The sequence below is a fragment of the Protopterus annectens genome, chromosome 6.part0, assembly GCF_019279795.1.
Source record: "Protopterus annectens isolate FY-2018-M chromosome 6.part0, PAN1.0, whole genome shotgun sequence".
Lineage (NCBI taxonomy): Eukaryota > Metazoa > Chordata > Ceratodontiformes > Protopteridae > Protopterus > Protopterus annectens.
The window spans coordinates 187,313,185-187,330,368 of NC_056737.1; the positions used below are offsets into that span (position 1 = coordinate 187,313,185).

The window sequence follows — 17,184 nt, forward strand, 5'->3', positions numbered from 1 at the left end:
TGATATGTTCAGTCTTGGTTCCTCAGATTACTCCTCTTTTTCCCCCAGTTCCTCTAGTGCAGCCCAGTGGAGGTAATCCTTACAGCCACTAAGGACCAGGAGGATAGGTACATCCTCTCTGGCTGTAGGGATACTCTCCATGGGTAAGGGAGAACCACTCTTGTTGGCCTTAGAAGAAGGGGCAAGTGTTTTACCTAATAGCCACAATAAGGAGTCTAGGTCCCAGGAGATGGTGCCTGCTTTTGGTTGATTCTTTCTAGGGGATCGTAAGAAAAGGAAAGAAAGGGTGAAAATGTGAGTTCTTCTTCTAGTTCTATTTTCATGGACAGGAAAGATTTATCCATACTACCTTTTTCTGAAATTTTATCTACAGTGAAAGAGGTTTTTTTCAGTGGCAGCAAAATGAAATTACTATTTGGATGTTTCCCAATCAGCAACTGTTTCTCTTGTTGTTTGCTTTTTTTTTTTTTTTTTTTTTTTCACAGCTTGCAGTTTACCTGACAGTCTGCCTCCTGCTTCTTGGAGTTCTGATACAGGATACCTCAGACTTTTAAATACTTGTCTTCTAATGCTAACGCAGACCTTGCAGGTATTTCTCTTTACAAAACTGCTTCTAGTAGACAAATTGCTAATATCAATCCCAATAAAAAAAATGAGCGTCTTTATGAATTGCCTTTGTTCTATCCAGATGCAATTTGCATTATTTGTGAACATCTATGCAGTACAACAGACACTCAATCTTGTTAATATCATTTGGAAAGAATACTGACAAACTAATGGTCTGGTTAAAGTCTGTCTCTTTTGCAACCTTTGGTATAAAATAAGGATTTGTTCTCATGGACACACTGTTTTTATAGAACGCTAAGTAAGGAGGATGCAAAGGCACAACTTGCATTTCAGAAATTTTCTTGGCTGAAGTTATGGTCACCAGAAATAGAGCTTTTTTCAAAAATTATAGATGTTGCAATGACTGGTTTAGAAAGGTTGCTGACTCATGTTTTCTAAACTGAAGAATAAATACAAATCATTCTATCATGTTTTCTAAATTGAAGAATAAATACAAATCATTCTATCCCTTAAGTACTCTTTGTCTCCCTTTATCCCAAAAATGTAAATCATGTCATTGATCTATCTGATTGAATCTTAACAGACAGTGCTTAAAATGTCATTTGTCTGTCTGATAGTTATGCACAATTTATTAATAAACAATCACTAATGTAACCACTGAACTGCAATCAATGTATTATGTAATCCTTCTAACTACTGCCAACTTAACCTATGGAATTATCCGACAATGTATTATGTCACACTCTTCAGCTAATGTAAACACTGATTTTGAGTATTACCATAACGCATTATTTATGTAAATACTGGAATGCAGTACATATGTTTTTCTGTAATGTAATTTCTTTTCTTACTGTTTTACTTATAATTTTTGTACTGTTAAAAATAAATGGAGCTTTTCTCCCCAGGCCTCCGCTGAAAATGGGCAACTTGCCAGTTGGACTTTTCCCGGTAAACAAATGTAAAATAAAAAGTCCCAAGGAGAAAAAAAAGGGGGGAAAGAAAAAACAGATCATGGAGCAGTAGACATGGATGGGACAAAGGTGCCTTTGAGAAAAGTTCTTAAACCTTCAAAGAGGCTAACATTAAGGAGTTGATGTCTTGGTAAAAATTAGAAGCTACAGCTGCCATGTCCAAGAATATGGCTGGTAGTGAGACCGTGATTGATTGCAAAGGCTCATTCCCAAACCTTCATGACCTCCTAGCAAAGAGGATAGGAATGACTACTTCCTTGCTTGTTGATACAGTGTACCATTGCGTAATTATCAATGTAGATGTCAGTAGCACCTCTGCAGACAGAGCCTTGAAGCATTTGCAGAGGAAGAACTGTCCTCATTTCTAGAACACTGAAGAGTACTGTTATATCCATGACCATTTTCCTTGCATTGTCTGATAATGTCTTCCCCAGAGGAAACATGTAGCAACTGTCACAGTTTGAGGCCTTTAAAGGGTTGTTCAAAGACCAGATGGTTTCACGAATCCACAAACTGATATGATCTTCACACGTGCTGAAGATTCTGAAAGGGGAAGTCCAGTGAATCATGTAGCTGATTCTACTGAACCCTCAGTGTCTATTGTAATATTGTGATATGGCAACATGCACTAGGTACCATACACACTGAAGCTGCTAGTAAGCCTAGAGCGCTAAGACAAATAGTTGCCAGAAAGTACAGTTGCATAAGTAAACTTAGCATAACAGTAGATGTTTGTTCTAGTAGACCACTGTTGCAATATCAGTCCTACCACACTGCTATTGGTCAGCTTTTCAGAGTTAAAGGGCACCCACCATGAAATCTATTGACATTTCTTTGAATACAAAGAAAAAACAAACCGCAGGCCTGTAGAGACTCTGAATGTAAGCTTCTGGTTCAACCAGATGTACTTTGAAACAAAATAAAGTACTCAAAAAAACGTTTTTATGATGAGCACTTTCATTTTATTAGTAAAAACTTATTCAGATAAGTTCATCCACATTTTAAATCTGCTTAAATAACCTGGTCTTGTCATATGACCTCAAACCTCCTGACCTCACCAACAGATTTTTAAAGTAACAGCTTATTCAATGGAAAACGTACTTAAAAGCATTTTTGAAAAACCTTTTTCTTGTATAAAACAATCTTAAAATATCCCTTGTATAAAATTCCCCAGTGTGACGCAGATTTTAAAACACATCCACAATGTTTATCTTTGCAGTGCTTTTATTTTTCATGAACAGCTTTTGGAAGTGTGTTCATTTTAAACCTGGCCACATACTAGCATTTAAAGTCAATTGCCAGTAAAGTTCTCTTTTCTCCATTAATAGTGGCCAGGGCCCTTCCCGTTTATCGTTATTAACTTTCTCTAAAATGACAAACTTAAAATGTTATTTGGGGTGAGCTTTTAGATGTTTAACCCGGGCATTGTTTTCATTTGTTCTCTAAATCCTACATATGTTCATATATATATAAGGTCTTTTAATGTCAGTTTTTCCTATATAATATCCTGAACATTCCTGGCATAAAGCAGTGTAAACAACTCCCTGTGTCTGACATTTTAACATACCATGAATATGAAGTACATAATCTTTTATTTTTAAATGGTTACATTCTAGTATTTATTTGCAAGAAGAACATCTTCCACATTTACTTATTCTGCCGGGCCTGTTACTATTCTGTCTAGTACCAAAGGCTTCAACAATGTTCTTTAAATTGTGACCCATTTTATATACTGTGTGTGGTTTGGGTCCAACTTTTTCAAGAAATTCACTTTTCTGTCCCAGAATCTGCCAATTCTTTTCAATGATGTTTTTGATAATGTAACTGTCAGTGCTGAAAATTGTTATAAAGGAGTTCCTAAAGTTTAGTCCTTCAGATTCGTTCAGTGCTGGAATATCACAATAATGTGTAGCAACTGTTACATTTTGTTCATCCCCACTTGTATCTACCTGTATTACGTTCCCCCAGTATCTAATAATGGGACATAGATTTTATTTTCTCTCTTATAGGTTCATAGGTAGGTACTAGGCTATAGGCCCTAGGGCCAATATAAACCTAGCCGAAAAGGTACTCTAGTTTTCGCCACCCAAGAAAATTATTTTCCTGTGCCCCTGTCGAGCAGAGCCACAGAGGTGATCCCCAGGGTGAATTTCCTATTTACCATCCAATCAAGATTTTTCTTGAAGAGTGCTAATGAGGAGCTTTGTTTAATAAAGGTAGGTAGTTTGTTCCAGAGTATGGGAAGTCTCTGGGACAGGAATCTATCCCTCCAGCATGTTCTGTTTATTGTAGTGACAAGGTTTAGGTCCCTAGAGCGTGTAGCTTGGAGGGATTGGGATTTCTTTAAGTGGAGCATGTCCAACAGCTCTGCATTTGACCTAGCTTTGTATGTTAGGCAGAGATCACCTCTGAGTAGGAGATATGCGACAGAGTAAAGCTGGAGTTTTTTGAGACGGTCTGCATAGGGCATCTGTCTGAGGCCAGTAATCCTCTTTGTGAGATATTTCTGCGGCCTTTCCAGGTGTAAATGTCTTGTGAGGTACATACCAAAAACGGGGTTGTACTCTATATAATGGGTCTAATGATTGACGAGTAGAGGGGAACAATGACCTCCTTTTTTTTTTTTTTTTTTTCCTGGATGAGAAACCTTTTTTGATGAGGTGTGCCATGTAGAAGGATTTCCTGACTACTGTGGTGATGTGATTATCAAAGGAGAGACTACTGTCCACCTGTGTCCCAAGGTCTCATCACACTTTCGGTGTTCAGCAGACTACCACCTATGTGGTAGCTCATGGGTACAGAGTTTTTACCAAAGGGGATGACAGTGCACTTTTTGGCATTGAGCTTGAGGCCATGGCTTTAACACCAGGCATCTGTCTCCGTGAAGCCCTTTTGTAGGATGCCCACATCATTAGGAGTTTTGATTATGGCTCCTAGTTTGCAGTCATCTGCGAACTTCATTAGCTAAAGACCTTCGCTGTTAGCTTGTGCTTCAGAAAAGTCGATTCCAAACAGGAGAGTACCCAGGACTGAACGCTGTGGTACTCCACTTGTCACTGGTCTGAAGTCGGATGTGGAGTCTGCTACTTTCACAGTGTGGGTCCTGTCAGTGAGCCAGTTAGCAATCCATCTTGTGACATAGGGATTTATACCTAGTTTAGTGAGGTTATCTATAATTCCGGAGTGGGGGATGGTGTCAAAAGCCTTGGCGAGATCTAGATAGGCTGTGTGAACCACCTTACCCTCACTTACGGCTTTGGTGACTGCTTCAAAGAAGTCTATCAGGTTTAGAAGATGTGATCTGCCTTTTACAAACCCAAACTGGGTGGGGTCCAGATTTTGGAGATTACCAGTGTCTTTTTGCATAAGATCCATGATACGTTCCATGGCCTTGCAGACCAGGCTCGTTAGGCTAATGGGGCAGTAGTTCCCAGGGTCCGTGGTGGCTCCCCCTTTGTGGAGTGGGATAACCGTCGCTGTGCGCCATTCAGTGGGCACAAAGCCTGAGGTGAGGCTATGATTGAACATGGTGCTTAGGTGGGGTTCCAGTTCATTCTGCAGTTAGTGTAGAATGCAGCCAGGGATGTTGTCAGGTCCCATGGATGCTATGTTCTTGGCTTTGTAGAGTGTGGTTTTTACCTGTGCAGCTGTGATTACAGGAACTTTTATTCTTCCGGTATAGAGATGGGCCCTTTAGGGGATGAGAGGGGGTAAAGTTAGCACTGAACCTATCTGCCAGGATGTTGGCAATATCAGTTGATTCTGTATATTTAGTGCCATTGTGCTGTAACTCCGAGCAGATCTGAGTGTTGCCATTGAGATTCTTGACATAGCTATAGAATGCTTTGTGGTTGTCTTTAGAAGCAGTGGCGTTTTGTTTTCGTAACTAGCTTTGGAGGATTTTATGAGGGATCTCAGCTTCTTACTGAGGCTGACCAGGGAGTTCCTCCAATCATGGGATTTTACTCTGTTGCAAAAAAAAAAGTTGCTTCTGCTGTAGAGTTTGTTTATGGCAGGGGACCATCAGATTGGCTTCCTTTTTTTGGAGGACAGCATCTTGGTTTTATTAGGAATAGCACGATCCATGCACTTGTGCAAGTGCTTATAAAGTGCATTTGTGTAGGATTCAGCAGTCGTACCTCTGTTGTCCGTCTGCATGGGTGTCGTCAAGTTTGCCACTTCTGTCTTAAGAAGTGTGAAGTTGGCTTTGGAGAAATATTTTATGGTGGTTTCCATAATGGGAGGTGGGGGTGGGATGTGGATGTCTAGGATGATTAGCTTGTGGTCAGATCTGACCAACAAGGACTTGACCTCTGGTGTGGAACACCAGTCTCCCATGTTGGTAATGACCAGGTCTAGGATATTGCTGCCCCTGGTGGGGGTGTAGATAAGCTGATCCAAGGCATTGGAATTTATGAATTCCAGAAAACGTTGAGCAAAAGAGTTGGTACATGAGTAGTTTTCCCAGTTAATGGTGGGGTAGTTGAAATCGCCCATTATTAGGGTGTTGGGTTGTATCCTAATATTTTCCAGTGTATCAAGAAATGAGGAGTGGGAATCCTGGGGTATGGTGTGTGATCTGTAGCAAGTTACAATTTGTATTGCGGTCTTGCCCAGAGTTAGTTGCATTTGGATAATCTCGGATGCATTATGCTGAGCCACTAGCCTGGAGGTGTGGATATCCTTAATGAATATGGACACGCCACCGCCTTTAGTGTTTCAGTCCAGGTTAGGTGGCCGAAAGGTGTGGTATGAATTATAGCCTGGTAATGCAGGGGTCCTCTCTGGAGCCTTGAACCAGGTCTCTGTCACTGCACATATGTCTATGTTCTCCATTTTAAGGAGTGCCTCGAGTGAATGCATTTTGAGGTTTAGACTTCTAGCATTGAGTAGAATTACCTTCAGATTTTGCTTGCTTGTACCTGTTAAGGTGGTGAATTTGTCATTTGAACCTTGCCTAAAAAAAAGCATTATAGGGGTGGCAAGAGCCTTAGCCAGTGTCCGGAATCCCAAGGGTGACTGGTGCAGGCCATCTCTGGCAAAGCATCGTGGTCTGTTGATCATGTCATCCCAGGCAGACAAATACTGGATCCCCTTAGAATGATAGCAGAAGCTTAGCCAATTGTTGAAGTCAGTCATTTTGTCCTTATACTGTGGCATCATTCTAGGTGATGGCAGGATGCTACTCAGGGCTAGGGTCATACCTCCCTGGGCTACAAGATCAGAGAGCTCCTCCATGTCTCTTTTCATGTAGTCCAGGGAGGTACGTCTCGGGTCATTCACACCAACTTGGACAATGACAGAGTCATATTTGTACTTGTGGAGGGACCCGAGTGCGTGCATTATGTGGTGGATCCTGGCACCCGACAGGCAGCTGACAGTAACTTTCTCCTTGTTTAGCCTGGTGAGTGGAACATCAGTGTGCCTGACTATAGAGTCACCTATGACTCGAGTGTTGGGTACGTTGTTATGCCTTATAGGCTGTGATTGAGTGGCTCACTGAGTTTGTGGGCTATGTGTCATTTTGGTTCTGTTGGGGGGTGGAGGTTGCTTGCGTTTCTGCTTTGGAGGTCTTTGTTGCTTAAGCAGACTTTTATTGAGAGCCTCCACAAATGTAGGTGTGTGTGTGTGTGTGTGTGTGTGTGTGTGTGTGTGTGTGTGTGTGTGTGTGTGTGTGTGTGTGTTGGTGGTGTAGGTTTTGAGGGACTATGTGATGGGTGTGGTGCAAGTGTTTACCTTCTCCTCTTGACTGTCTAGTCCAGTCTTGGGTGAAGAGAGCTTTGCTTCCAGTTTGGCTATGTAAGTGCATCTCTCACAGGTTGTAGTGTTTGGTGGTAGGAGGAGAGGGTTGTCTGTGTACATGAGGCAATTGCTGCATTGCCCCAAGATGCCCAGATTCATCAGGTAGACAGGAGAAAACACCGGGAGCTGACCCTTAGACATGCCTGGATAGGTGCTTATTTATTAAGTACTATAAACTGTTTACCTCTAGACAAGTGAAGGAAGTTGAGTGCTGTAGTAATTTGTAGCTTATTTAGTGCTTACAATGAGTTCTGAGCAAGTGCTGAGCTCAAAGAAACAGATTTTAGTACTGAAACTAAAAAAACTGGCTCATTCTAATGGAAAATTTGAAGAGCAGACTTTATGGCGCCGGGAATAGTTTAACCCTAGCTAAGTGGCGATGCATAAAGTGTATTTTTTTTTTTTAAATATAACAGTAGCAAATGAGCAAACTGATTTAAACAAATTAACCAATAAAAAGCTAAAAACTGAGCCCCATTCCAGCAGTCTTCGATCAGACAAGTTCTAACTGCACACTCCTGCCACTAGGGTGCAGGGGAACCTTCTCCAAAAAAAGATGGTCTGGATTAGTGCTCAAGTTATACAAACAAAGCTAGATTCAGCAGGTCTTAATTTAGTCTATGCTACAGCAAACAAGGTGTACGAATTTTAGAAAGAAACAGTTCAAATAAGCAGGCACAATAAACCTTTAACCAGAAACTACCAGCTCAGAAGGGCAGAATCTACCCTCTCCTCCCACAAGAGTTCAGACAACACCTTCTTAATGTAAAATAACTGGCCCAAAGCCCAAGTGCTTAAACCAGAACTAATACACTCTTAGAATAACAGACAATAAGCCTTCAATCAGCAACTCCCTACCTGTCCTGTCACAACAGTGCAGACCACAAACCTTCTTAATGTAAAATAACTGGTCTGAAGCCCAAGTGCTTCAACCAAAGGCTTAGAATAACAGTTACAATTTAATCAGGCTACTAACGAGCAGTAATAAATGCAGCAGAATAAATGCAATTAAGTACTTTTAAGAACAAGCAGCAAAAGCAAAATAAAGTAATAAAGTAGGAAGACACACAAATACAGTAAAAGCAGATGAATAAGTGCAATTTTTTTATATAACAATAGAAAATGAGCAAAGTGATTTTAACAAATTGCCCAATTAACCAGTAAAGCTCAAAACTGAGCCCTGTTACAGCAGTCGTCAATCAGACAAGTTCTAACTGCACACTTCTGCCACTAGGGTGCAGGGGAACCTTCTCCAAAAGAGTTGGCCTGGATTAGTGCTCAAGTTATACAAACAAAACTAGATTCAGGATGCCTGAATGTAAAAACCACGAACGTGGGGATCACTGCAACCAAAAACCATGAAAAACAGCAGAGATGTTCCAATGGACAAGGAAACACGTAACACAACAAAATTAGCGAACCTATTTATTACCGCTTTTGTCAGAAACTGACTTCCTCAGAAACAAATCTTACCAAAAACACAAAACAATTATCCCTTAAATACCCTAAATTTGGCGCCAAAAATCAATCAAGCAATTAATAATTTTATACATCTTAATTAAAGCACACTATATGAAAAAATTCTCAAATGTTACAAAAAATAAATCTATATAAAAAATATAAATTATACATATAAAAATACATATAAAATATGAGAAATTCAATATTTTAAAAAACCCTTTATATTAACCAAATCATTTAAGCCTGGTTTATTATCAGCATCCAAGGTTATTTGCCAATAAGTTTCTTTCTGTTCTAAAAAAAATGTTAAAGTCATCCCCTCTCAAATCTCTGTTCCCTATTTCCAATACAGAGAACAGGAATTTTTTATATTTACTACACTCCAAAGTATGCTTAAGTAGGGCACTATTACTTTTCTGTATTTTAATATCGTAAAGGTGCTGTCTTATACGATCCTTTAGGGCATGCGTAGTCATTCCTACATAGTAGGCCTCACAACCGCTACATATTCCAATATAAACAACCCCTTCTGTTTTGCAATTTACATACCCAGGTACTTTCAAAATCTGATCTATATGATTTAAAGCTATATATGGACCCTCCATAATGTATCTGCAATACTTACAGGTTCCACATTTATACATGCCCTTCTTATGGATATTAATTCTATTAAAACTTTTTGTAGGCTTATTGTTTTCTAATCATTTTTTAATATTTACTTGATTGCTATAAACAAAATTGGGTCTCGTTCCAACGGCTTTAATTATATCGCTATTACCCTCTAAAATTTTCCAATTTCTTTGCACTGTGCCCTTAATAGCTTGACTATCAACTGTCCTGTCCAAATCCAGAGTAACTTTGGATTTATTAGCCCTCTTATTGTTTAATACCAAAGGGAATCTTAAAATAGGTGGATAGGACATCCTTTTATCAAAAATCTCTCTCTGTAACAAATTTAAATATTGTCTTTCATAGCCCATATCTAAGAACATATTACTAATAATCTGAAATTCTTCTAACACCTCAGGGTCATCTGCCGTCGAGTTAATAACCTTCTGGAGAATGAAGAATATGCATGGATCTTAAGACTGCAAGCAGATGTATTACCAGAGTTGAATAACCTGGTTAGTATTAAGTCAGTTTTAGCAACTAGACAAATGCAACTCCACTAGGTATTTTAAATGTGTGTGTATATACATGTATATTTATTCTTTTTTTGTATATGTGCAAATAATTTGAACATGTAAAAAATTTTTGTAATAAATATTTTATTAGATAGAATTATTTAAGTATATAGTTCTAGTATGTATTTATAAATTGAGTTGAAAGTATGTTGAGTACTTTTTAAGGAAACTTTTTAAGGAACTGCTATATCTCTAAGCTAAAATGTTAATTGAATTATTGTAGAAATAATGTGATTAGCTGGCCATGCTCACATGGTTTTACTCTTTGTTTTACAAAAACTGAATGTTACAGATTGTATATTGCACTGAAGAATGATTATTATCTGAAAGCTTTGCTGTAATAAAGTATTGACATTCTTGGAGTTGGAATTTCTCTGTTATTCAATTTTTATTTTCTAACTTCTGGTTTATCACTACATCAGCCTTTGGTCATAAATTTCTGAATTCTGGCAGTGTTGTGGGCGTGGTAATACTTTAATCATCTAGAAGCATGGCCAGCAGCATGGAAACAGCATCAAGAAAATCAGAACAAGTGCCTAGAACCTGCTCTTTGCAAGTAATTTTAAATAGAGAAGGTAATCCACTTTTAAATGCAATACATAATGTTCCAAAAGTAATGGGAGCCGCTGCCCAGCAAACAGATAAGTTTACTGAACAATTGATTCTGCTAGAAAGAAAAATGCATTTTTGTAAAAGGCTCCAATGGCAGCGGTTAAGCTTTAATGCATATTTGGAGCTCGGGATTGCACCTTGAGGCTTGCGTATTCAAAAAAATGCCCTGTTATGCAAATACATATCCTGACTTGTTAAAAAAGTGGTAAGAGCTAAATTTGAAACTAAGCGCAGACTACATGTCTTTAATGAATGACTTGCACCAACTGAATCTCTGTTAATGGAAGAAATTATGAAAATGGAGAATGAACTTGTCAGCAGTTCTTGCTTTAATGCCATGCTTAATTCCTACCAACAAATGTTAGGCTGCAAGCACTAGATAATAGGCTAGAATCTACAAAGAAACAAAAATTATTGCAAGATATGAATGACTATAAAGCAGGGCATATTTTCTCCTAGCCAAAGGAAGAGTAAAAATGTGATACATTTCCCCCTTTTTTGTTTGTTGTATCAACTTGATCTTATTACAATAGAAAATATGCCAAGTACTAGCCAAGCAGTGAAAAATAATAAGCAATTTGAGCCATTAGTTCAGTCAGTGGTATCAAGAAATGGACAGTAATTCTCTCACCATACTAACTGATAGTACCAACCAACTAGTGGGAATGAAGGTATCAATGAATATTCATCAGGAGAATAATGAGGCCCCAAAAGACATAGGGGCATCAGTGGATGTGGCCCCTACATCATCTAATGATGGCAGCAGAAAAATGGCATGAATTCAACTGAAAAAGCAATGGTGTTTTTTTTTTTTCCAAGGCTCAAACACCATTCCAGTTAGAAATACCGGAGAACATAGAAACTTATCAACAAAAGCAGCAAAGAAGTCGTTCACTACAGCAACAGACAAGCAATACCAGCAATCGGAAGAACAGCAGCCTTTTTCTTCAGAAGGCAGCAGCGCAACGTTAAAACAAAAAGAAAGAACTGCAGGTATTGTAAATATTTCTAACTGAGCGATCTCCTTCTCAAATAACTTCAGCCCCTTCTGCATTAAGGTTTATTCCTACTTGCTCAGATGATACTGTGAATGCATTAACTGATTTAAAAATTTTTGTGAGGACATTGAATCTCAATACTTCTAGCATCTCTAAATGTGAGTTTAATAATGTGTCTGTGTGTAAGAAAAAAAGCATGTTTGTGCCAAATAGTTTTCCTGTAGTAACAGCTTTTCATGACAAATGTGAAAAGGAATTGAGGGATTTATATGAAAGTAAAACAAAGAAAAAGTATTATAATTTGACAGCTGTTGAGCATGAATTTATGATATGCAACTTACTAACAGAAGTATAGAGCTTTTGAACTTTTTCTGTGTTCCTTACCCAAAAACTCCAGTAATTTATGGAATACCAAAAATCCATAAATCTTTGACCCAGCCACCCATGAGACCTATAGTCTCTGGGAGAGGCTGGGTAACAACCTGTTTCTATATACTTGCAAGAATGTTTAAGCAAGTATTTACCACAGAACTGGAGTTATATGTTGTATCTTTCGGCTTTTCCCGGTTAGGGGTCGCCACAGCAGAACTCCGGTCCGCTAATGATTGGCAGCAGATTTTTACGTACTGAGTTGCCAGCCCTGACGTACAACCTTCAACGAAGGTACGCCCATTCACGCATGTCTCCACACATGACACTTTAGCTGAGAATCGAACAGGACAACATCTTACTGTGAGGCGACAACGCTACCGCAGCACCACCACGAGACACAAATGACTTCTTGATCAAGCTGAAAGAATGGAACACAATGAATAAATGTAATGATTTTATGTTTATAACACTGGATATCAATTCATTATTCACTGTAATTCCAAATGAATATTGCATAGAAGCAATACAGGGTTATTTAAATGAAGAAAAACTAAGCCAGCTAATGAAATAGAAACTGTCTGTCTGTTGTTAGACCTGGTATTAACTAAAAATTTATTTTTATTTAATGAGCAACCATATATTCAGCTGCAGTAGCCATGGGTACTCCCATGGCAAATACTTATGAAAATTTGATATGCATCAGTGGGAAAAATCAGTTGCATTTAATAATGAGCAAGCTATGAATAACAGGGTTCTGTTTTATCAAAGATTTGTTGATGACTGCCTATTAATATGGAGTGGTACTGAGCAAATGCTGAATGAGTATGTGGAATATTTAGAGAGCACCACTGCATTTTTTAGATTTAAAAAGCAATGTTCAGCTGAAAGAATTTCCTTTCTGGATGTACTACTTGAAAAGGAAGAGAATGTAATTGTAACAAGTGTTCATAAAAAGAAAGTGCAAGGTAATCGGTATGTGCATAAAGAGACCATGCAGCCCCCCCCCAACACACACACACACATTTTTAAAGGAATAGTGAAAGCACAACTTATTAGAACAAGTAGGTTAAATACTAATGACAGCAAATGTAAGCTTCAGATGACTGAACTGGCAAATTAATTTATAGAGAGAAGATATGCAAAATCTATGGTGGATGAGCTAGTAAATGAAGTTTTTAATAGTAGAACAGGACTAATAAAACCTATTTTTTAGTAGTGAATATACTTGTAGTATAGTGAATAAAGAAGAAGAAAATAAGGTTAGCTATCTAACTACCTATAACACTAAGACTAGGGGAGTAATATATTGATGGCTATGCCAGAACTACGTCAGAAATTTCATAATAAGCCAGATTTAACATATAGGAATTTAAAGAACTTAAAAATGTGATTGTGCTATAAAGATTTTAGGCATCAGAAGAGAGCTCGGAAAATATATACAACAGGCACACACCCTTGTTTGAACTGCAGTTGCTGTACTGATATTTTTATGAAGGACAACAATATGTACATCCATCCAGTTTCAAATAAAAAATATTTTTTCAAATGTACAGCAACATGCAATGCTACATATGTAATATATCTTGCTACCTGCCTAAAATGCCCCTCATTTTATGTTGGGAAAAGTACAAGGAAACTAAAGGAAAGAATAATAGAACATAAGTCAGAGATATGTACAGAAATACAGCAGAATGCAAGCATATTTTGGAGAAAGGTACAGAGCACACCTTTAAATTTAGGGTGATGGAAACAGTGCATAAGCAAGTAAGAGGGGCTGATGTTAATAACCTTCTGGAGAATAAAGAATATGTATGAATCTGAAGACTGCAAGCAGATGTATTACCAGGGTTGAATAACATGGTTAGTATTAAGCCAGTTTTAGCAACTAGACAAATGCAACTGCACTAGGTATTTTAAATGTGTATATACATATATATATGTATTCTTTTTTTGTATATGTGCAAATAATTTGAACAAGTAAAAAAATTGTAATATTTTATTAGATAATTATTTAACTATATAGTTCTAGTATGTATTTATAAATTGAGTTAAAAGTATATCTGAGTACTTTTTAAGGAACTGCTATATCTCTAAGCTAAAATGTTAATTAAATTATTGTAGAAATTATGTGATTAGCTAGCCGTGCTCACATGATTTTACTCTAGTTTTACAAAAACTGAAAGAATGTTACAGATTGTATATTGCACTGAAGAAGGAATATATCCAAAAGCTTTCCTATAATAAAGTATTTACGTTCTTGGAGTTGGAATTTCTCTGTACTTCCATGTACTCGCATCCATGACGATCGAACTTTTAGTTATGTACTTACCATAACTTCGGATGTATGGGATCCATCTCGCCTACATTCATAACTGATGGGTTCGGAGCCGATCCATCGGCTCCGACTCGGCCAACTAATACACTAGCACGAAGTCTCTCATTGGCTGGGCTACTCCCTATCCCAGGATGCACTACATCTGCTTCCCCAGATCTTGTTTGTTCGCTTTCATACATCCATGCAAACACAGAAAAACTAGTAGTCACTATAACCAACTAAAGTTCTTCAAGAAAAGATCTCCAAATGGGACTACAGCTCCTCTAAATCCGAATGGAAGGGGGAAGGAGGGTGGGTACTTATGAATGTAGGCGAGATGGATCCCATACATCCGAAGTTATGGTAAGTACATAACTAAAAGATGTAATGGGATCTATCTCGCCTACATTCATAACTGATGGGACAGCGTCCCTAGCACCTAAATCCCGGGTGGCTCATTGGAAAACACTCCTGAGAACTGTGGAACCAAAGGAAGCCCTGCCTCGAGAAACCACATCCAATTTGTAATGAGAAATGAAAGTGTGCGGAGAAGTCCAGGTTGCCGCAGCACAAATATCATCTATTGATAATTTGGAGTGAAAAGCTACAGAAGTAGCTATTGCCCTGGTAGAATGAGCCTTGACTGGAAAGGGAAGCTCTTTGTTAGCCTGTGAATAAATAAAAATGATACAATCTTTAATCCATTTAGCTATGGAGGTTTTTGCTACTGGTTGACCCAATTTGTTCATTGCAAAGGAAACAAACAATTGATTTGATTTCCGCGTGTGAGCGGTTCTATTCAAGTAAAAACGCAGTTGTCTATGGACGTCCAATTGATGCAAGGTATATTCTGCGTTATTAGAGAACTCTGGGAAAAACACAGGGAGCTCTATAGTTTGTTGAATACAGAAAGAGGAGGCTACCTTTGGTAAAAAGGAAGGGTTTCATTTCAAGGAAACTCTATGCTTGTGAAAAATCAAATAGGGAGGATCAGAACAAAGAGCTTGAAGTTCTGAAACCCGCCTGGCGGAAGTTATGGCCACTAAAAAGGCCGTTTTCCAGGACAGAAATTTTAAATCGCAGGTAGCAGCTGGTTCGAAAGGACGGGCAGTTAGGGCAGCAAGAACCATATTCAAGTCCCAAGGGGGGACAGGGTGAGATATTGGAGGCCTAAGGAGCCATGCTCCTTTAAGGAAAGCCTTACAAAGTTTGTGAGACATCAATGAAGGTTCAAAGGAAGCATGAAAATTAGAGATAGCCGCTAGCTGAACCTTAATGGTAGAAACTGAAGAGCCCAACTGAAAAAGGGAGGCCAGGAAATTCAGAACCTCCGATACTGATGCAGTAAGGGGGTCTATACCCCGTTCCTGAGCCCAGAAGGCGAACCTTTTCCATTTGCTGGAATAAAGTTTGACAGTGGAAGGTTTATGAGAAGAAGACAATATGTGGACCACGTCCGGAGAAAGAGAATTGTCTCGGACTAAGGATGGAAGTGGAGTAACCATGCTGCCAACTTCAAAGACCTGAGAGACGGGTGAAGCCGTCCTGACTGATGAGTCAACAGGTCTGGCACCGGGTCCAGAAACCATGGACCCTCTACCGCATGCCTCTGTAGGAAAGGGAACCAAACTTGACGAGGCCAGTGCGGGGCAATCAAAATCATCTCGCTCTCCAGGTAAATGGCCTTCTGTATTACCCTCGGTAGGAGGGGAAACGGAGGGAAGGCGTAAAGAAGACCGGGGGGCCAAATGTGGGTCAGAGCGTCCCTGGGAATCTGTCCCTGGGAGGGGAACAGCGTGAAGAACTCTCTGCATTTCGCATTGTGAGGGCTGGCAAACAGATCGCAGCAAGGGAGACCCCATTTGTCGAAGATTTTCGCAGCTACTCTCTGGTTGAGGGACCACTCGTGGGGTAAAAGAATGGTTCTGCTTAATCTGTCCGCAATCACATTGGATTTCCCCGGTATGTGCGTTGCCATTAGAAAGCGGTTGGTAGCTACCGCCCAGTGCCAAAGTCTCATGGCTTCTCTGCACAGTGGGTAAGACCTGGTTCCACCTTGCTTGTTTATATACCAAACCACCGACATGTTGTTGGATAGGATAGCAATCGGACCATAAGGAAGAGCGTGATGGAGAGCTTGAAGTACCAAGAGTACCGCTGTCATCTCCAGGATATTGATATGCAAATGCGTTTCCTGGATCTGCCATGTGCCTTGGACCGACCTGTCCAGGTAATGACCCCCCCACCCTACCTGGGAGGCGTCCGTAGTCACAGTGGCAACGGGACGTTGAGGAATAAAGGGTCGCCCCTGGTCGAGATTGGATTGGAGAAGCCACCAACGCAGATCCCGATGGCAACTCTCCGTGATCATGACTAAATGGTTCAAGGGGAGTTCCTGATAGGACCATTGAACCGACAGAAGCCATTGTAATATTCGCATGTGAAGTCTGGCCATAGGAACTAAAAGTATGGTTGACGCCATCGAACCCAACAGTTGTAGAATCCGATGGGCCGGGGCTCTTAATAGGGGAAGACAGGATTTGACTTGATTTTGTAGAACCTGAATTCTTGCTGCCGGTAAAAAGGAGCGCATTCTTTTTGTGTCTAAGTCTGCACCTATAAAAGTAATACGCTGAGATGGCTGTAGTACAGATTTTTGCAAATTGAACGTAATCCCCAAGAAATGGCCCAAGGTGAACGTGGCGTTGAGCGCCTAGAATAGTAGATGCTCGGAGGTGGCAGTAAGGAGCCAGTCGTCTAGGTATGGAAACACTTGGAATCCCAGACTCCTCAGGTGAGCAGTTACCACTGCCAGACACTTGGTGAACACCCTGGGGGCTGTGGTGAGACCAAAAGGCAGTGCTCGGAATTGGAAATGACTGACTCCGAGGCGGAAGCGTAAG

At 39.6% G+C, this 17,184-nt stretch overlaps 1 protein-coding gene across 2 annotated transcripts in view; it reads left to right on the forward strand.

Moving 5' to 3' along the window:
- Positions 1-17,184, forward strand: part of SAMD15 (sterile alpha motif domain containing 15) — a 247,318-nt gene that overhangs the window by 152,488 nt on the left and 77,646 nt on the right. Inside the window, exon 3 of one of the 2 annotated variants that reach the window (XM_044073908.1) lies at positions 11,417-11,590. The exons of the other annotated variant lie outside the window; for it this stretch is intronic. Coding sequence (XP_043929843.1) covers positions 11,417-11,569 — 153 coding nt within the window. The 3' untranslated portion in view covers positions 11,570-11,590. The remainder of the gene's footprint in view (positions 1-11,416; positions 11,591-17,184) is intronic. 2 annotated transcript variants of the gene reach the window in all.